The 20,390-nt window shown below is 54.3% G+C and overlaps 7 protein-coding genes across 7 annotated transcripts; 4 read left to right on the top strand and 3 right to left on the bottom strand.

Moving 5' to 3' along the window:
- Positions 1-156: 156 nt before the first annotated feature.
- Positions 157-1,203, bottom strand: IUM83_07854 (coproporphyrinogen III oxidase; the record flags this gene model as incomplete). Its single annotated transcript, XM_067932183.1, has 1 exon — positions 157-1,203. One exon carries the CDS (start codon positions 1,201-1,203, stop codon positions 157-159), a length of 1,047 nt encoding a protein of 348 aa, XP_067783124.1.
- Positions 1,204-1,874: 671 nt separating this feature from the next.
- IUM83_07853 (RxLR effector protein) lies at positions 1,875-3,047 on the top strand (the record flags this gene model as incomplete). The annotated part of the gene is made up of 1 exon (XM_067932182.1): positions 1,875-3,047. One exon carries the CDS (start codon positions 1,875-1,877, stop codon positions 3,045-3,047), a length of 1,173 nt encoding a protein of 390 aa, XP_067783033.1.
- Positions 3,048-3,108: 61 nt separating this feature from the next.
- Positions 3,109-4,756, bottom strand: IUM83_07852 (uncharacterized protein; the record flags this gene model as incomplete). The annotated part of the gene is made up of 6 exons (XM_067932181.1): positions 3,109-3,604; positions 3,667-3,980; positions 4,054-4,098; positions 4,163-4,329; positions 4,393-4,534; positions 4,616-4,756. 6 exons carry the CDS (start codon positions 4,754-4,756, stop codon positions 3,109-3,111), a joined length of 1,305 nt encoding a protein of 434 aa, XP_067782907.1.
- Positions 4,757-5,751: 995 nt separating this feature from the next.
- IUM83_07851 (uncharacterized protein) lies at positions 5,752-6,117 on the top strand (the record flags this gene model as incomplete). Its single annotated transcript, XM_067932180.1, has 1 exon — positions 5,752-6,117. One exon carries the CDS (start codon positions 5,752-5,754, stop codon positions 6,115-6,117), a length of 366 nt encoding a protein of 121 aa, XP_067783179.1.
- Positions 6,118-11,707: 5,590 nt separating this feature from the next.
- IUM83_07850 (peptidylprolyl isomerase domain and wd repeat-containing protein 1) lies at positions 11,708-15,409 on the top strand (the record flags this gene model as incomplete). The annotated part of the gene is made up of 3 exons (XM_067932179.1): positions 11,708-12,184; positions 12,257-12,981; positions 14,830-15,409. 3 exons carry the CDS (start codon positions 11,708-11,710, stop codon positions 15,407-15,409), a joined length of 1,782 nt encoding a protein of 593 aa, XP_067783178.1.
- Positions 15,410-15,458: 49 nt separating this feature from the next.
- On the top strand, positions 15,459-16,084 carry IUM83_07849 (putative endoribonuclease L-PSP; the record flags this gene model as incomplete). The annotated part of the gene is made up of 3 exons (XM_067932178.1): positions 15,459-15,570; positions 15,649-15,774; positions 15,840-16,084. The coding sequence occupies 3 exons, from the start codon at positions 15,459-15,461 to the stop codon at positions 16,082-16,084; spliced, it is 483 nt and encodes a 160-aa protein (XP_067783071.1).
- A 124-nt stretch (positions 16,085-16,208) lies between these two features.
- IUM83_07848 (ABC transporter-like protein) lies at positions 16,209-18,287 on the bottom strand (the record flags this gene model as incomplete). The annotated part of the gene is made up of 1 exon (XM_067932177.1): positions 16,209-18,287. The coding sequence occupies one exon, from the start codon at positions 18,285-18,287 to the stop codon at positions 16,209-16,211; it is 2,079 nt and encodes a 692-aa protein (XP_067783072.1).
- Between the last annotated feature and the right edge of the window lie 2,103 nt (positions 18,288-20,390).

Genomic DNA, 20,390 nt, shown 5'->3' with positions numbered 1-20,390 from the left:
TGGCAATGCGACTGCAGAGAGTTTTGCTTTGAGTTGTTTTGATTTTGCATCGAATTGGTTATCTACACACACGACTTCAAAGCTCGACTAGATGCGGCTTTGCAGCCCACAAGTGTCGAGGTCATTACATGTCAACGATAGCTGGGGCGCTGTCGCTTAAGGCTCCGCCTCCACCTTGAGCCAGTCGACGGGGTTCTTGAGCACCTCGTACGTCTTGCCCTCCCACGAGTCCTCCTTGGGGGAGTGCATGTACTCCCAGCGGGCCGTCAGCGGGAGCGACATCATGATGGACTCCACCCGCGAGCCAGGGGTCAGCAGGCCGAACTTGGTGCCGCGGTCGTACATGATGTTGAACTCGACGTAGCGGCCGCGGCGGATCTGCTGCCACTCCTTCTGCTCCTCCGTGAAGGGCATGTCCTTGCGAAGCTTCAGGATCGGGATGTACGCGTCCAGCATGGAGTTGGCGCAGTTCCGGATGCACTGGAACGTCTCCTCCGACGTGTCGGTGAGATCGTCGAAGAAGAAGCCGCCGATGCCGCGGTGCTCCTTGCGGTGGGCAATGTAGAAGTACTCGTCGCAGGCCTTCTTCATCTTGGGGTACCACGTGGGGTCGCGCTTGTCGAGCTGCGTCTTGTAGACCGTGTGGAAGTGGCGCGCGTCCTCCTCGAACAGGAAGCTCGGGGTCAGGTCAGCACCGCCGCCGAACCAGCCGATCTTCTTGGCGTTGCCCTGCTCGTCCTTGCCGACCTCAATCTCGAAGTAGCGGTAGTTGAGGTGGATCGTGGGCGCCATGGGGTTGCGCGGGTGCATGACGAGACTGATACCGCACACGTAGAACGGCAGGTCTTTTCCGGGCGGCAGCTCTGCGTTGCGCTCCGTCATCTGCTGAGCAGCGGCAGCAGGCAGCGTGCCGTTGATGATGGACACGGCCACACCAGCCTTTTCCATGACGTTGCCGTCCTGCAGGATGCGGCTGCGGCCGCCGCCGCCACCTTCGCGCTCCCACTTGTCGGTGCGGAACTTCTTGCCGTCCACGGCCTCGATGCCGGCGCAGATCTCGTCCTGCACGCGCAGGATCACGTGCTCCATGCGCTTGGGCAGCGGTGCGCTCGTGTCGAACTCAATGCTGTCCCGAGGCACCTTGTCTTCCGACAGCGGGTGGTACAGGAACTCGGGCGAGGCGGAGCTGGTGGTGGTGGCCATCTTGTAGCGGACGGAACAGAAATCTAGGCTTGGCGCGGAGGAGGCGAAAGCGAGACTGAGGCGCAGCCTCGTGGCCGCACATTGGCGGCGTGCAGATAGATGGCACACACGCAGGCAGCCAAGACAAGCGGAGCGCGAGCGCAGCGAGAAACGCAGCGACGCATTCGTGCAGAGCAGTTGCCGTTTGGCGCTGCACAAGTCACAGATATCGGCTTGGGAGGGGATGATGTGGCCCACGCGATATTCAATCGTGGGGGTTGTTTACCGTGTGAAAGGCATAGTGAGCGCCAGTATAGCGCGAAGGCAGCACCATGGAAAGGAGGTGCCAGCGTTTGTCTGTGCGACTGCAGATCTCGCGCGATGCCGTACAGTACTGGCATCCACTGTGATCACAAGCTGCGAGCGATGGTTGCCGCAATGGATTGGCTGAAAAGCGCTCGTTTTCACCAAATCAGCACCACCAGACTGGCATTTAACGGATCCGGAGCGCTGAAGATACAGACGCTCTTTTTCATCATGTGATACCACCAGAAATCAATTTACCAAGGTTGAACATACCCGCTTGAAAACCCAACTCTCCGCCACCTAGACACTGGTTTCAACAGTGTATAAGAAGTCAGCGTCGAAGGCGGACCATTTCGTCGCCCCAGGTGGCCGTTCTGATCCTGGTCATGAGCATGCGTCCTCCGCCGCAGTCCGAGATGGCCGAGCTCCTAGTGAACGTGCCGCAGATGCAGCGCGATCTGCAGCGCGCGCGCGAGGACAACGCGTATCTGCGCGCGCTGCTCAAGCAGCTGAACGTGGCCGACGCCGACGCCGACGCGCCGTCCTCGCGCAACAGCGCCAAGAAGCCGCGCGCCAAAGACGCGGCCGCCTCCACCTCCGCCAGCTCCGACGCCGACTTCGACCGCGCGCTGGCGCGGCGGCAGGCGCGGCTGGACTCGGCCGCCAACAGCAGAGGCTCGCTGGCCGCCAATCTGGAGCTCAAGAGCGCCAACGACCGCGTAGCGCAGCTGGAGCGGCAGCTCCTGGACGCGGAGGAGACCATCTGCCACCTCAAGGCCGAGAAGCTCGCGGCGCTGCGGGACGTGGAGCGGCTCAGCGCCCCCAGGGAGCGGCGAGGCGCCGGCCGCAGAGAGGACGCGGAGGAGCAGCGCCGACTGGTGCTGGAGCTGGAGACCAGGCTGGCCGAGCAGAAGCAGGCCCACGCGCTCGAGCAGGAGCAGCGCATGGCCGTGATCCGCGACCAGGAGCAGGAGCTCAAGACGCTGCGCGGCCAGCTGGAGGAGAAGACCCAGCAGTACAAGGAGCTGCGCCAGCGACATATTGAGCTGTTGGAGCTGGACGACCAGGTCATGGTCAAGCAGCGCGTCGCCAGCGGCGTGAGTCAGTTCAGCATCTGCGGGGACGAGAGCGACGAGGACGACGAGGCCAAGGTGACCAAGCCACAGAAGGACAAGGTGGGGCGCGCTCGAGCTCCCGCCGACGCGGACTCGATCCCACCCAAGTGGCAAGAGGAGTTGGTGCGTCACCCGACGCCGCACTTCGACCTCGACTCGCCCGAGGTGGCGTATATCCTGCGCGCGTGGACGAAGAACATCAAGAAGATGCGCTACTTGCGCCGCTGGCTCATCCAGGTGGTCACGACAAAGGGCCCACTGCCGGAAGATTTCCCCATGGGGGTCGAGCTGCCGCGCCTCCCGCCTGAGGTGCGGGACGGGTTCCTCACCCTCATACTGCCGTTGCTCCGCAAGCAGACCCAGCGAGAAATCATCGCGCACTCCCGTCTGTACAATGACGGAGTTCACACCGATTTGCGTTTCCGTGTTGTGCCGCGTGAATAACTTAATCAAAAGAGGCTCGGCCCTCTCTGTGAGATGTCGTCATGTTTTTCGTCAAGTGCGGTCACCGCAGCTGTAGGCCACAGTATTCGCGTGTAATCTCCTTCATGACACTTGCTAGCTGGGATTGAAGTCGCTCTACATCTTCCTTCGTGGCCATGTGCAAATTCGTGCTGGAATTTTGTAGGTGACCAGTGTTTAACGCCTCCCAAGACCGTTGGGATCGAAGAAATAATTTCTGAGGGTCAAACAACTCGCGCGATTGCACCTCATACGTGAATCTCTCCACTTTCGTCTCCATCTGCTGCACCCGCGAACGAGATTTTTGACGAGTCGACCATTTCTTCAACTCCTCCTTGTAACCTTGTTCGATCTGCTGGAAGTACGCTGCGTGGGTTTGAAACAGCTTCTGCACTTCTTGGATTTGCTCATGCAAAGTCGAGCGAGGAATGCTCTTTATTGGTCCCACTGGAGACTCAACGTCACCGCCATCATTCAGATTCAGAACAAGGCCGTTGATCCACTTGTAGAATAGAGCTTCGTCTTCTATCATCTGTATACTGCCACGCACATTACGTCAGCAGACTCGATGCCTTGTAGGAAGCACTTACAACGCACACACCTTTGCGACAGCACCCGCACTTGATCGGCGAGTCTTGATGTTGGTCCAGCTAAGAGGTTCAGGACGTAGGCGGGGATGAGCGCGTCCTGGTGCTCTTCGCGCTTGTTCTGCATCATTTCAAGACGCTTTACCAACCGTTCATGGTAGCGCGCGTATGCCTCCAGCTCATCTAGATGACCTTGTAAGCGGCCAAACACGCTATGCAACTGGTGCACTTGCCCGTCCAACGGCAACGTCTGGCCATTAACGAGAATCGCTGATGTCACCACGACTGCCGCAACATCAGAAATGTTCTCAGCATCAACATCAACATCCTAAATGTAGCAGTAATGAGAAGTCAGCTCACACTAACGAACAATGCACCTAGCTAAACAAGCAATTACTGACGTTTGGGAACGGTGGCAAACGCGGCTGCTTTGATCTTGTGCACCTCTGTAACACACAATTCCCAGTCAGCAATGCATAACCCAAGCTGCATCGCCAGCATTAAACGTACTTCCAGAATATACCACTGCTGCTTCTCAAAGAACCGAGAAAACGCCACGAGCCAGGCAAACGCGAGCAGCAGCACTTGACTGGACGGACGTGCAGTCTCCGAATAAAACGCCGTGCACACGAACCCCCACTCGTAGAGATAGAACCGCACCAACTCCATCTGGACGTCTGCATATCACCTCTCTCTCTTAGCGATTGATATTGCAGTGAATGCCACTCAACTTCACGCACCATGCAGCTCTGGGTCTATCAGTTCGCTCTCCAGCGCCCCAGCGCTGTTCAGCCGCTCCATCTCCCGCGCGTCCACGTCGAAGTCGGCCAGCACCACCAGCACCAGGTCGTGTAGCAGCCTCCACAGCGCCCAGTACTCGCGCTGCAGCATCACGCCAAGCGCTAGAGTGTGTCAATTGCCCACTCGAGAGCGTATCCGTCTTCTGTCGCTGACAGTCCTCACCTCCGTCGTCTGGTTCTTCTTGGCCTTGCGCAGCACGTTCACCGACACGTAGCGCACCCCGACGGACTCCAGTCCGAGGCGCAGCAGGTAGCCGAAGCGCGGCGTGTGCGAGCCGTCGGCCGCGTCGCTGCGCTTGGGCATGGCGAGCTTCTGATTGAGATTTTTTGTGTTCAGTACGCAATTTTTGTATCGATTTTGACAGGGATAGGAAAGCGCGCGGAACAGTAGCGCCTGAAGCCACCTCGCCGAAATTCTGCGTGTTAACACGCATAGCAGACCCAGGGGCACCTGTAGAGTAGTTGTCGCTGATCCCGGCGAGCCCCATTGCTGCTGCGACAAGCAACGGCAATAGCTTCGCGAGCAAAACGCGCGACGGCTCCGGTCACCACGCTGGAGCTCTGATTTTTGCGAGCGCCTTGCGCCAGACCGTCTGGCGTCTGACAGACACCTATCGTTCCAGCGCGCGAGGTCCGTCCATTCTGGAAGGAGTCGGCGGCGGAAACAGGGAGGGCGATGTGGTCGGCCAGGCCCGACGCTCGCAAGAGGAACGCCGCGACGAAGGTAATATCGTCCAACGATATTGTCCAGACACAACAGCGAAACACTCGGCGCTACTGTCGCGACGGCGCTGCATTGCGCCACTGCAAACGCGTCTAATGCTTGGGCCCACAAATTGAAGAGGACAGGCGCGCGTGTCTATGCAGTCAGAACCCGCCCTAGCCGAATCTTGAAGTGATCGTTTTTCCAGATTCCGTATAGCGAAATGTATATCCTATACAATCCCCCATATAATCGCTGGAAGATACTTTTTCGACTTGTCTGCCGTAGCGGACACCAGCAGCTGCGACTCGACGCAAAGACCCCACCACGTTGCCCCCGCAGCTCCACCACTACAAGCAACACGCAAGGCCCCACCTCTCCTCCAGCTAGCCCTCGCCTCGCGGCCTCCATCTCGAGCAAACCAGAGCAAAACCCGATGCGATCTTCCGAGCAGTGACCGTTCCAATTGGCGCTGGTCGAAAGCGTCCCACGACAGTTACAAGGGCGCTGAGCCCATCTCCCTCCTCGTCCGCTTTATTGCCATCCGGTCTCAGTTCCCAATTCGCCGCCTCCGAGCCACTTCACCCACCACGATCATGGCTCTTACCGTGCAAGCCACCGAGGCGCCGTCGAGCGCTGCAGATCTCGCGCGCCGCTACCAGGGGTTGGTCCCCCCTTCCTCCTCCGAGTCTCGAGCCTCCGCTAGGGCCGCGCACCGCGTGCGCCTCTGCTACCGCGACGAGGCGTACCGCCAGCGCACCGAGGCGCGCGCCAAGTGCCTCATCGCGGACGCGGCGTCCCCCACGAGCTCTAGCACCAGCGTGCTGCTGGCCAAGAAGGCGCTCAAGTACCGCAAGGTCTACGACCGCATGACGGGCGTGGACGTCAACGACCCCAACTTCGACGTGTTCGAGTTCCTGGGCGTCGACTGGTGCAAGACCGAGGCCCCGGGCCGCGTATGAGAAGCAGGGACCCCGCCCCACTATTTATTGTCGTCGTCCACCTCGGTCGCCACGCCGCGCGGCCATCAGAGCTGCAGGCACGCGAGCAGTAGGATAAAATATAATCCATGCGCACTTGTCCAAGTCTTCCAAATGATAGACTTCAACTTGAACCAGCAGGCTGCTGGGCAAAATCTAGCGCTTTGGATGGAACAAATTTGGACAAATCCTAAATTATGGAAGAAAGGCGCCAGAAAAGGATCCTACAAGTGGGTCGCTCCTGAAAACCCAAATTGCTAGTACCAAATTTAGTGCATAGCTTGGGCGGTTTTGCTCTTACCAAATCTGCGTTATCTCCTGAAAACCCAATTGCGTACTTCCCACTCGCGGTCCAAGGACACAATGATCGCTCCCGCATTGCTGCTTCTCTCCATCATTCAGCGCCGCCGCCGGTCTCACCGCCGCCAGTCGTATCGCTCGACGCTAGAGCGTCGCCGTCGACACGAGCGCGACCGTTGCATTGCTCGTATTGCACTTCAGCCGCCAGCAACTTCGTCTTTCTCCGTGCTGTTTGGTTCTGGTGACGATCCAGCGTTGATCACAGTCACGGAGTTAGACCACCCCGCGTTTCACTACGTGCTACAGCATTTTGAGGTACTCTACAAACGATTTACTCCCTACGGACCGGCTGGCTCAGCAATTGCATCGCTAAGTGGCTCAAGCATGGTCGGCCTCGAAGCTTGGACGCATATCAATGTCTCGCCCTCGTATTGGCATGGACACGGACAAGAGGCTCTGAATTTACTCTCTGCATGATGTTTGGTATAACGACATCCGTCTGCTCCTTGTTCATTCGGTTTGGACGAAGAATTTTAATCCGCGTACTTGCTTCGGATCAGCGTGCTGCTATCAAGATGCCTAGTCTACCCGATGTTCGGCGTTATCAACAAGCAATCCACAGAAAGTATCACCAGTTGAACGACGTATTCGGGGTCGCCGATGGTCTCAAACTATATCTACAGCAGAGCGGTGATTGCATCATGCAAAACATGTTCTACAACGGCTGGAAGCATGACCACTACGTCGGAAATGTATTTGTCTTTGTCCCCGATGGAACGATTGCAGCGTGCGCGCTAAATGCGCCTGGGTCGCTTCATGATTCTCAGATATCTGAGTGGGGTGGCATATACCACAGGCTTCAGAGCATCTATGAGCAGTGTGGAGCAAGATGTGTTGTAGATTCCGCGTTTTCTGCAGGAGACTATCCCTTTTTAATTAAATCGAGCCAAGATTATCTTGGAGTGGCAGCGACACCTGCAGATGTCGTCATGCTGCGCCAAGCAACTTCGGCAAGACAAGCGGCTGAATGGGGAATGAGGGCCTTCCAGAGTTCTTTTCCGAGACTGAAGGATCGAATGAAATATGAAGAGCGAGGTGAACGACGACTTATCCTTGACACATGTGCGATGCTTTTTAACCTTCGAGCTAGATTAGTAGGCATTATCCAACTCCGATCTGTTTACATGCCCGACTTGCAAAGAGACGTAGAAGACTTACTGTGATAATTTACTTTTTTCTTGCAGGGATTTTGCTGCACGTACCAGGGCAATAGTCAATAACTCGAACAGACGATTGCTTCTCTCTCTTTCGTCGGAACGATCCGCGTCACGTTGACGGCGGTCCTCTTCACGTTGGCGGCGGTCTTCTTCGCGCCACAAACGCTGTTGTTCACGATCAACTTCGCGTTGATGTTGCTCTTGCAGCATCATCGCTCGAGCTACGGTTAATAAGTCAGCGTCACCGTCGTGGGTACCTGCACGTTGTACACGAGGAAGCACTAAGGGCGCGCAGTAGGAACGCCTGCTGAAGGCTCAGCTTCGGGATGCACGTCCTCAATCTCGGCGCCTTCATCGTCTACGTTGTCATTGTCAAATAGACCGTTAGCATCATCCTCAATGTCATCATCCTGAGCGATATCCGCACGGTCCGTGATGGCAGCAGCTAGTGCAATAGCTCTCTCAACTTCCTCGGCGATATGAGGGTTGCCTGTGCCCATATTCGTCCTGTATAACTTGGCAAATTTCCTACGAAGACTTTCTGTGGTGCGGCGAACGCCAGGAAAGTTTGCATTGTGCTCCCGCGTAACGGTGTCCCATTCATCTCGCCCAATTGGCTTGTAGTGGTCAATAAGATCGAGAAGATCACGGACTTCAGCTGGCGAGAAGCCAGCACCACGGGTCGCAGTTGGTGCTGTGCGGCGACGTCTTCCACGGCGGCCCTCACTTCTTGTCGATGCAGTTGCAGACGGTGCTGAGTCAGGCGCTTGTTGATCAGATGCTGGTGGAGTGCTAGTAGTAGTAGGGGCTGTTGGTGGCGAGGCATTACCGATCGGAGCTTCTGCGGGCGAAACTTCTGGCGGCGTCACTTGCGATAAAGCGAAATCGAAGCTAGCTGCAGGCGTGGGAACAGGAGTAGACGCTTGAGTCGCTGCAGACGGTGTTTGTTGCGTTCCGGGAAGTCATAGCTAGGGGGCGGCGGCGCATCTTCACTAGATGAGTTAGGCAAGACCATGCTGAACCAAGTTCGAGAATGAAAGGCTATTGACATGCGTATCTTTGACGCATGGTATGGGCACCCAATTTGTACGCCCGTGACACGACCCCGTACAAATCGACCCTCCTTGGGCCAAAATGGTACGATCAGCAAGCACGCGACGAACCTTCTACGTCTGGTTTAGTACACGCAAAATGGGTTTTGAGTTTTCAGGAGCGACCCAGTAACTCAGTCTCGAAGCCAATCAAAGGCTGGACGAGTGCTCAACTTTGGAACTGGTGTAATTGCTCCATCAGACGCTATCATGTGCTTCACCGCTATCTTTCCATCTATACAGAAAAATGTCGAATACTTTACGGTATGCTATGCTTTACCCGTTAGACCAAGCTGTTTGCCCACCGTTTAGTCTGCCTCGTTTCAAAGCAAAATTCCGCAAACATTTTGAACATTTTTATCGCCATTTCGCATGCATTTTTAGTAAAAGGTAAAAATGATTAGGATATTGCTTAGTGTAGTCAACAATTTGTTTGTATGTTAGAAGAACAACGTGTTATTAGAAGCCATCGCTATTCTACTGTGAGCCAATCGTACGTAGGTGCCGTGAAATTAAAATATTGGTTATAAACTTCACTGGTATTTCAATAACTTAAAGAGTTATTGTATGGTTACAGGATTCAGTGGTGCCAGAAATAACTTCAAAATATTTCTGTAGAAATGTGTTGGTACCAGCGATATAACACATATTTAACTTTTACGACACAAGCACATTTTGCTACTGTGCAAGCTGCAGATGGATAGCGATGACTACTTTTGCACGATACCTAAGGGGTGGTTTTAACTAGTTAAATATTTAAGTATCGTGCTAATGTTTTATCAGTATTCATTGTTTATAATAATACGTACAAATCTACTAACACGCTTCTTTTTATTACGACTTGCACTTCACGAATTTGGTCTTACTCTTGCCGAGTTTCACCGCGAACTATGCCTGGAAAAGTCCACCATTCACGAGCGTCAGCTCAACTGACGCTCCGATTTCAAGTTGCAAACGCGGGTCCTGGGACCCCCCCCTAACTATTGGCCAACCTCGGCTCGACCCTATTTTTTTAGCACTCCTCAGTGACGAGTTAAAGGTGACGACTCGTCACCTTAGCTCGCTCCTTGTCCCTGCTGTCCTGCAACTATTTTTACGTGCCCCCTAAAATTTTGGGTCTGGGTCAGTTTCGAGATGAATTGGGAACGGTCACAGGCCGGGATGGCAGCTACCTCGATGAACTCGGATTCTGGGGCATCATCGTGCTACGAGGCCTTTATCACCAGGAGACGTGCACGTGGTGAGCTGAGCGTTCGAACGCTTGAGGGCTTCCAGCGACTTCAGAAGCGATATGGCCAACTAGGTACCACAGGCGCGAGCATTGGCAACTTACAGACTGGCCCAGTCAAAAGCAACAAAACACCCGAGGACTGCGAAGTTGACGCTGCTAAAGTACGTGATGTCGCGGACGTATTTTTCAGCCCCAAAATTTCGCGAGTGATTACCGAAACGTGTTGGTCTTTGGCGCATTTTGGTGGTGGTGATGATACGAAAGACCAAAAGGTGAGGTTTATGTGATGCAACGCACTCAAGGGAGTATCTGAATTTGAACGCTCGATTCGCTTGCAGTGGTGTACAAACCAGGTACTTGATGTGGAGAAGTACTTGACTTTCAATTTTCGTATTATCCAGTGGGTGTTCCCTGAACTGCCTCGTAAGGAGGCCCAACAGCTTGTGCAGAGCGACTGGGAGCACGATCTCAAGTTTGATGAGCTCCAAGGCGCCGGATTAAGTCTTTATGGGTTTAAGCTATCGCTTGTTGATCTTGCCACTTCGTGCACAGTACGTCTTCGCGTTCGACGTTATCAAGAGGATTTTGTATCGAACTAACAAGACATGTCGTTCGATAGGATGGTACTGCGAGCAAATGCCTAGTATTTCTCAACCTGATGGCTCGATGGTTGCAACAGTCACTGCCCCCGTATCCTAAACGCGAGATCCCGCAAGTTGTCAGAGACTTGGTAGAAGCCACGAAGACAATATCTTCAGAGTCTAAATGTCCCAAAGCGGTTCCGGCTCCCATCGTGTGGCAACCCATACCTTTATCGATGATGGCTCCGTGCCAAATTGGTTCAGGCGGCCTTTACTGCGAGCTAAAGGTAGGCGAATCGTTCCAGCTCGTCAGCTACCTTGCTGATATTTAGCTTGTTTTCCCAGGCGAAAGTTTGTTCAGCACCAATGGCTATCATGATATTGGCTGACGATAAAAAGTGGGTAATATGCCACGCTTCTTGCTATTTGGATTTTAAAAACCCTACGGCTCGGGAGTTGACGTTTTTGTTGCTGTGCGATAGCCCCATTGAACTCTTGCTTTCTACCAATTCCAAGCAACTTATCACGAAAAGTGGCACTCGGGTAGGTGCTTATCGGAAGGTAACAACGACTAATGCTCTCTGTGGAGAGCTGAAAAGGCGGGGATTTTGGACATTCCACCTGAATCCTAGTACACCGTTGATACTGATGGTACCGAACGAAAGCATCAGCCGCCAAACGAAGACTATATACGCTTACTTTCGCGCTTTCGATACTGAGAAGCAAAGCGATCAGCCTCAACTCGATTTGGATGGAGGAAAAAGAAGCAACAAGCCTTCACCAACATCGTCCTCATCATCCGTAACTCTGTTTACGAGTACACCTGAACATTGCTGGGTTCGCTTCGGTAGCAACAACAATGTGCCCTTCCGAATGGAACGAATGAGCGCTCGTATGTTTTCAGTAGACCACAGCGTCATGCAAGGCGGCTCGTTCTCGGTTATAGTCACAGCTTCACTTTTACAATGTACAAGCTCTGCAGGAGGTCCAGGTGCAGCGGCTGCTGTATCCAGCACATTTGAAAAAGAATCAACCTTTATAGTAAAGGAAGATCAGTGGACTCGTCCCGGAGGAGATCAAACGCACATCGATGCTCACACATTCATTTTCATTTTCAAGAGTACGGAGTCTGTTGTGCCAAGGAAGACTGGGATGAAAGAGCACGAAGCCACACTGCCGCAGCAATGGTTCACGTCTTTGAGTGCTGCTAACGAAATCAAAACGATCGTGATTGAGCAAGGTTCGATCTCCATCTCGAAAAATAGTGCTGCTAAGATCGAAAAAAATCGCAGTGACGAGTCTCAACGACGCGAGGCCTATCATGTCTTTATCTTCACGCTCCACGGAATATATGTCGAAGTTTCTGGCAGTGCCGCACCCATTGAACGCAACGGATCAGATAGCTGCGATAGTGATTCGAGCGAGTCGGAGGGTAGTGACAGCGACGATCGAGTGTTATCCATGATCTCACATACACCGTTGACAAGCGCCGAGCTGCTGAAAGAGCTTTTGTTTCTGCAGAAGATGAGGCGAAACCAAAGTACATTGGAAGATCCGCCAGAAATAGTGATAGGCACCCAGGTCACCACGACTAAGACAGTCACCATTGCGGAATCACTTCGGATCAAGGTATGAACATCACCGAAGTCAGCTAATTATTTGCTTTAGATCTGACTCCGTGTTGCTATATTTCCACTGCAGGTTCTTCGTTCACGCCAAGACGAACGTCATGATCGATTCGTTGAGCTTGAAACCGCAATTCGCGTCGATTGCAAGGAGCGCCCGTCACATTCGACGAGTGCAAAAGCCCTCGATATATCCGACGAGAAACAAGAGACCTTGCCGTCGTCATCTTCGGAACTGGAGAAGCGTATCAGTTTGATGACAACGTTCTTTCACGAAATGGCAGTGCACCAGCCAAAACTCGACGAGTTACACGGTAGCGCTGCCGAAGTAGCAGAGGCAGCAGCCGAGGAGCAGTTGCTCAAGCGATTTGGCGACATGTTCAACTGTGACGAAAACTTACAGAATGCAGTGGACGAAGAGAAGTGGAGTACTGACACCGCCAAAGTTGCGCGGAGACGAAGTTCGATCTCCACGAATCTGCCCAGGGCAATGCAGGCGGAAGAGATCTCAGGAACTCGAGATCAAATTGACGAGGGGAAGTGTCCGTGGACATTTGAAGACTACGAGAACACGGCGCAGTACATTGAACAACTCATGATCGACATCGATAACCACGCCACCCAGCAACAAGCATTGCAAGACACCGCCGAAGCTGACCGGAAACAAGCTGTGATGGCGCAGCTCGTTGCATCATGGCAATATACGCAACACCGAGTGAACAAGGCGGCAACGCTTCAACGAGTGCGTGAGATCGAACAGAAGCGACGCAGCCAGTGGTTGCAGTCGCAACATGTTCAAGCGTACGGAGTTGTTGCATCTGCAAGACGTGCTGACAGGCCTGAGCGTCCAGCTTTCGTCCTGCCCAAGCAAAGGTTTCTTGTTCAAGAAGAATCTCTCCCCTCGACAGCAATATGGGAGGTGCCTGGTTCACCGAGCAGCCAGTCGAATACACTGTTATCAGGAGCAATTGCTGTAGCAGGTCTTGTCAGTCCTTCAAAGCCCTTGTCGCCTCGCGGAGATGGTGACGCCCCACCTCCAAACAAAATAATTCTGCCGCGTCGTCCACCACAGAGGCCAATGACGGTGGCTACACTAGAACGCCCAACCAACATCACTGCTTTACGGTCTGCTGCGCTTTCGCGTGCCCGTGTACGTCGCATTCGCAGCGCCCACTCGAGCTCTCGAGGTGAATCCTCACCTCCACCGCGACAGACTGCATTACCCCCGAAGAAATTCCAGCAATCAGAACTAGAAATGACACCGCAACAGGGGATATCACTGCCACTCGAGAATATTGCTTCACCACCAACAATCGCGTCAAAATCACAGAACGAAGACGATAGTCAGCTGCATGCCATCCCAAACACCCGAACACGCGCCAAATCTCTAAACAGCGTTGATGCCGGCAGATCAGCGCTGATGGAAATTCGTCCAGCAATCCCCACGCTTCCTGACGACCAAGAAACACGAGGTAACCTGGTAGCTACCGATACTCCAAATATTCCAACGCAGCCAGAAGCTCGGAGAAAGAGGCTCAAGAAAAAGCGGCTCTCACTCAGTATTGCACGCTTCCGACGTCGAGTGCAGGAGCTGGTATCGATTTCAGCCCAATTACAATCTGTCGCCCTTGATGAGTGGAAGCAAGCTCAAGGTATCGAATCCATCGCCGAGTTGCGTAGTGTGCCATGTCTGCCAACTCGCCCCACTAAACCAGCGTCAAATACATGACGTGACACTACTTTTCATTCTGTACATTTCGATCATTGCTTGAAGCCAGTACTGTGGTCGTCATTTTGTCAAGCAGGTCCCCCTCCACTCTAACTTCACAAATTACCGCCTACCAGACGTTCAAGTACTAGCTAGTATTTGCACTACAATACCATGGAGTGCGGGTGGCGAATGCAGCTTTCACCGGTGGATACTCGAATGCTCCGCTTCGGGCTGCGCGTGTTGTTTGTATTCCCTCCACCATCGTCCGAGGGCGCTCCGCACGACCTCGATAAACTTCGACAGTCGTTTGACCAGCTAGTTCAGGAAGATGCCGAGGTCTTCATCGACGCTGAGAGGTATCGCGACGAGGAAACTGGTGGGCTTTGGCTTCGTACCCGGCACGGAACGCACGCGAGACAACTTATCGAGGTCCAAGAAGACGAAACAATCACAAGAATCGACCACGTGCTCGAAACCACTCCTCTCCACCTCATTCCAGCAAGACCTGACACCCAAGCTCTCTCAGTGAAGTGTATTCTGCTGATCGACGGTGGTCTAATCATCGGGGTGAATGCAGCTCATTGTATTGTGGACGCTGAAGGACTCGCTCTCCTCATGAAGCGATGGAGCCAAAACTACTCTGAAGCAAGCTTCGCTTCTGTCCGCTTCAGCCATGATCGCCGTCAACTAATTCCACCACGTTCAGACACATCGACGATGCCTCATCCGGAGTACCGGTGTATCTGCCACGCCTCAACTCAAGACTTCCATTCTGTTGCACCAAGACCCTTAAATTTCTCCACCAGTTAGCATCGCTTCCATCTATCGCCAACAAAGCTAAGAAACCTGAAAGCTTTTGCGGCTTTCGGCAGGGAGACCCCACCATTCAGCACGCTCGACTGTGTCACCGCTCTGCTGACCTGGCTGATCACTCGCAGTAGGGGACACAGCAACGCCGTTCAAGTCTCCACCGCAGTCAATCTTCGGCGCCGAGTGCAGCCTCCGCTACCCGAGCACTTCACAGGCAACGCGGTGCTGCCAGCGCTATCAAACCACCCAGTCCAAGACTTGGACAGTGCAAGTTCCGGTCCTAATGCCAACAGCTTGCACGCCATCGCTCGACGCGTTCGTGAATCTATCGCCAAATTCGACGACGCGTACATCCGCGATACCCTCTCACTGCTGGCAGCCCACCCGGACCCCGACACTTTGCAGCCCGCAGTGCACTTCTCCTCCGGCCCTGACATCCTCTTCTCGTCCTGGCGAGGCCTCGGCATGGCCGACATCAACTTCGGCTCAAGACCGGCGTACGCAGGACCGCCGACATTGCAACACACCGACGGAGTCGTCATCTTCCTCGACCAAGTCGACAATCAGCCAGGACTCAACGCGCTGGTGTTCCTGGAGCTCGAGGCCATGCACAAGCTCATCGAGCTGTGGCGGCAGCACGTTGAAGTCGCCGCGTTTGCACATACACTGCCAGGTGCCCCAGGAACCGCACGATTCGATTTGACATGACTCGAGCTCCCCTCCTTCAGTCGCCAAGATACTCCACCAACCGAACAGCATGGGCAAGATCGAGGACCGTTTGGCCGAGCTCGGCTACGAGCTGCCCGCCGCGGGCGCTCCCAAGGGCAACTACGTCAACGTCGTGCGCACGGGCGACTACATCTACACCGGTAGAGTCTACGGATACCCCACTCTACCGCCAAAGTCTCCGTTCTGACGATGTGTCATTCCTCGACTTGTGTCAATAGCTGGTCACCTGCCCGTGACGGCGGCGGGCGAGCTCATCACTGGCAAACTGGGCAAGGACCTGACCACGGAGGAGGGATACGCGGCAGCGCAGCGCGTTGCGTTGGCTCTGCTGGCCACGCTCAAGAGTACGTGGGTGGTAGAGCATTGGTGGTGGTTGTCGGAGAGTGACGGGCTGACTGCTGTTGCGCAGAGGAACTGGGCGAGCTGGACCACATCAAGCGCGTGGTGAAGCTCACGGGCTTCGTCAACTGCGTGGACTCGTTCACGGCCCAGCCGGGCGTGATCAACGGCGCGTCGGACGCTGTGGCCGCCATCTTCGGCGACAAGGGCAAGCACGCGCGCTCGGCCGTGGGCACCAACGCCCTGCCGCTCAACGTGGCGGTGGAGATCGAGGCCGTCGTGGAGGTGGAGGCCGGCGCGCCCTCGCTCACCTGAACGGCTGCGACTGCACGGCAATAGCTGGAGATGTAAGCCCCCCTCCCCTGTACGGATGCTGCAGGGCAGCGGAGTAACAATTCATGCAGATTTTTTACTTGAATGGTAAGTTATTGGGGTAGTTCTACTTGTGACGGACGCTGAAGTGCAGGGCGACGAAGCCCAGTGCTCGGAAGAAGAGACTCAGGGCAATGAGGCTGCAGACGTCGCCCCAGACGGATTGGTCGGGGATGTTGTAGCCCTCCAGTACGTCGTGTCCTGTCATGGGGGTGCAGTCGGCTGCTGTTGCACCTCCGAGGTCGCACGGGATGTTGGTGACGTTGCGCCAGAACGCGCGCATGAAGCCGAAGTAGCCGTACTTGAACGGAGTCACGAGCTCCATCCAGCGGAACATGACGGGCACTCGCTCGGGGTCGACGAACATGCCTCCGAGCAGCAGCAGCGGCATGATGACGATGTTGCCCACAATCGGGGCGATGTCCACGCGGCGGCAGATGCAGGAGACGGCGTAGCCGAACGCTACGCACGAGCTGTTCATTGCTACGAGCAGGACCAGCATCTGCATGAACACCCAGAAGCCAGGACTGCCGAAGAACCCGAAGATTAGCACGTATATCGGAACGAGGTTGAGCGTCGGTAACGCCAATTGAGAAGGCAGCTCGCAGAGATTCTTGGCGAGAAACCACGCGCCGATGCGGTACAAACCCACGTCCAGCTCGCGATAGACGATGGGGAGCTCAACCGGCACGGATATGATGGCAGGCATCGAGGCCGAGTACACTTGGTCCGTCACGATGTAGAAGAAGGCGCCCGAGAAGTTGCGGATGCCCTTCTGGTCGACCTGGAGCTGGAAGTAGATGAGTCCCAGCAGGAACGCGAAGATTAGCGTCTGCAGCACCTGCAGACGGAAGGCCATGGGGTCTCGCGCCAGTCGCAGTGCATTTCGATGCGCTAGAACTTCGATTTGGCCCCAAAGCGGCAGTCGAGCGTTCTCGTAGTCGTACTCGGGGCCGTTCTCGTCACGTCCTTCCACCTCGTAGACCACGACATCGACTTTATCTGATGCTGGAGAGGCCTGTTTTATCGCCCACTTGGATGTGTCCGCTTTGGCAACGCTGTCGCTGCTCAACATCTGAGTTTGACGCTTTTGCTGTTGCTCCGCCCACACATCCTTCAGACGTTGGACGCGTGCCAAGCCTTCGTGGTCGGTTGCTCGCTCCAGCACCACAAGCTGCTCCATGAAATGGTCCGCAGGATTCATGAACTGCGGACATGGCAGTCCCAATGAAGCGAAATGCGAGATCGCTTCACACGCAGGGCCTTCAAACACAGTCGCGCCCTCCGCAAGCAGGTACAGTCGATCGAATAGAGCAAACACCTCGGAGGACGGTTGGTGAATTGCAGTCACGACCGTGCGCTTCGCCGCGAGCTGCTTCAACTGCTCCACCACTGCACGCGCCATGCAGCTATCGAGCCCCGACGTGGGTTCATCCACGAACAGCACGGCCGGGTTCGTCAGGATCTCCGACGCAAACGCCAGTCGCTTCCTCTCGCCACCGGAGATGCCGCGCAGCATCCATCCTCCGATCAGCGTGTCCCTGCACCCCGTTAGCCCCAGCTCCTCAATGACTGCGTTAGCTCGATGGAGACAACCCTTCTTACTGACCTGTCCGCCGAGCCTCAACCTCGCCTGGAACACCAAGTGCTCGCGCACCGTCAACGTGGCATGGAACAGCTCGTCCTGCATGGCGTACGCCACCAGTTTGCGGAGCTTGGGCGTCCACCCCGCCACTCCATTGACCATGGTACAGCCTTCAGCATTAACATTCCTTCCGGACAAACAGTCGAGCAGCGAGCTCTTGCCAGCGCCCGACGGGCCCATGATGGCCAGCAATTCCCCGGGTCTTGCAACGCCGTTGGCGCCGCGCAGAATGACCTTGTCCGTCGCGCCCGGCTCATTCGCAATAGGGACGCGTAGGGCCAAGTCCCTCCACTCCAGAGTGAGCTGCGGAGCTTCCGGCAGCAACAACCTGCAGCTCTCGTCGTCTGTCGCGTGGGTGCGATCCAGTTTCTTGCGGGTCTCCTCCTCTTCGCCCGCGGTGCCGAACGCCAAGGGATCAGGAGCGTCTTTGCCCTGAACTGCTCGCCACCGCAGCGTGGAGGCTGTTGGCGCAGACGACGCCGGCGACTCCGTCGAAACCATGGACTGTTAGCTGAGCGGGAGACAGCGAGGAAATGACGAGCTAGCAACGCCGACTGCAGTGCCGCGTCAGAGGCTGCGGCGTCGCTGCGGCGGGAGCCATTTGGATGCTGCGTGAGCTTTACTGCGGTAGGACTGGTGTCTACTGAAAATCGATAATCGGTGATCCGAACGCTTTTGCTGACTCTGTACTTCTTGATTTTAGTATAAAGCGGGATTACTACCTGCGACAACGTATTGAAATCGTGTTAAATGAGACCGACTTGGACGGTGGCGAGACGCTGCCTCGAGGTATTAATACATGTTGCGGTAAGCTTGCGTGTGAGTGCATTAGCACTTCCGCCCGAGCTTGGTGCTGCGTTAACAGCGGCATTGACGTCACAGTCTTCGCCGAAGCAAATGCAATCTCGATACCGTACCTCACAAATGAAATGCTTAACAACTATTAATAAATAGCCATTTCGCCAAATCGGCCCAATTCGTTCTGAAAAAATGCTATTTCTTAATTTTTAACACCAAGAAAGAGGTTCGAAACCAAGTCTGCAATAGGTTTTGTACGCAGCTACAAGGTAACTTCCTCATTTCGCCACGATGTAGAAGATCCTGCTGCAAGATGGCTCGAACGCAAGGCGCAAGAAGCACGCGCTAAGAAGAACACTTTGAATGATCAGATTCGACGCCAAGCATTTCCAGAACTATCGCGGAAATCGCGAGATACCATCGATCTCAAAGCAGAGAAAGTCTAGACGCCAATCACCCTTTGAAAGCTGCAGATAATAAGCAATTTTTGCAGTGGAAGGTCTCTCAGAGAATTCCACCTGGTGGAAAGTATCAAGTTGATCGCATGCAGGTGATTCACTGAGTTGAAGAAGCCGTTTCTGCCATGAACGAGACCCAGAGCTCGGACAGAAAGATCGACTACATGTTCAACAAACTCGGATAAAATCCTAGTCAGCCAAACAATGAACTCTCCCAAGAACATATGAACCAACTACAAGAAAGCGTAGAATACAGCACTCTTCTCCAGAATAAAACGGCTGAATCTCTCGAGTAAGGAGGGCATCTGCAAATTTACATTTGAAATTACGTAGCTGAATCTTAACAGGAAGAAAACGTATTTGCAAGCTGAGAGCGCCTCTTAACGTTAAGAAAAATTAAATTCGAGATTTCGTCAAACCATTTCATTTGTGAGGTACGATACAACCTTCGAGATGGGTCACTCATCGCCACGATGTGCACTGTACAGTAGCCTTTCGACGAGCAGGGAGTCAGGGTGGACAGTCTGGCGTATGTTGGTCCTGGACTGAAGTTGACGTTGCCCATACCGAGGCCTCGCCAGGACGAGAAGAGGATGGCGGACGTGTCCTGCACGTGAGCTACGGAATCCGTACTACGGATGGCGCTGGAGGTGCTGTAATGCACTTGTACTCCTTTCCGAGCTATTCCGCGAGGTGAGCAATTGCTAGCTGGTTTGTAAGATCGCTTCCACTATAATATAGTGGAAGCGATCTTACAAACCAGCTAGCAATTGCGTATCATATTATGATACGCTCTGTTGATTCAACAGCGTTGAATTACCAGTAACGGTACCAACCATTCCCGAAGGTTGCACTAGTTATCGATCACTAGTTGCCTCTGTATCGGCGAAGGTCTTGACGACATTGTTGCGTGTTTCAGGGCGACAGCGCAACACGAGAAATCCTTGCGGTTTACAGCTAGCCTGCTATATCGATCGAGCACTATTAATACGTGTAACCAGAGGTCGGAAAAAAATAGTGCAATACAATAAATAATCAGTTTTTTTCAATATAAATTTTTACTACTGGACAACATTGACATCAGTACAATATAAAATTGACCCAATTATTGGCAATAAATTTGTAAAAAGTGCCCCTACCGAAAGTCTAGCCAATAAACCTCCAGTCTATAGGCCAGGTGCAGTATCACCGCTGGCGCAACACTGTGTGCGCCCTGGCTGCCGGGCTATAGAGGTTGCTACGTATTGCTTCTTCGAGTGTGACCCCGTCCAGGTGTTGTGACAGAACGGGCTCCAGATTTTCGATGCTCCCTGGGGTGGAAGCTGCTGATCTTCCCGTACGACCGCAA

Source organism: Phytophthora cinnamomi (assembly GCF_018691715.1).
Source record: "Phytophthora cinnamomi strain GKB4 chromosome Unknown Contig102, whole genome shotgun sequence".
Classification (NCBI taxonomy): domain Eukaryota; phylum Oomycota; class Peronosporomycetes; order Peronosporales; family Peronosporaceae; genus Phytophthora; species Phytophthora cinnamomi.
Note: the sequence above shows the minus strand (reverse complement) of the source record. Positions and strands in the feature narration are given on the sequence as shown.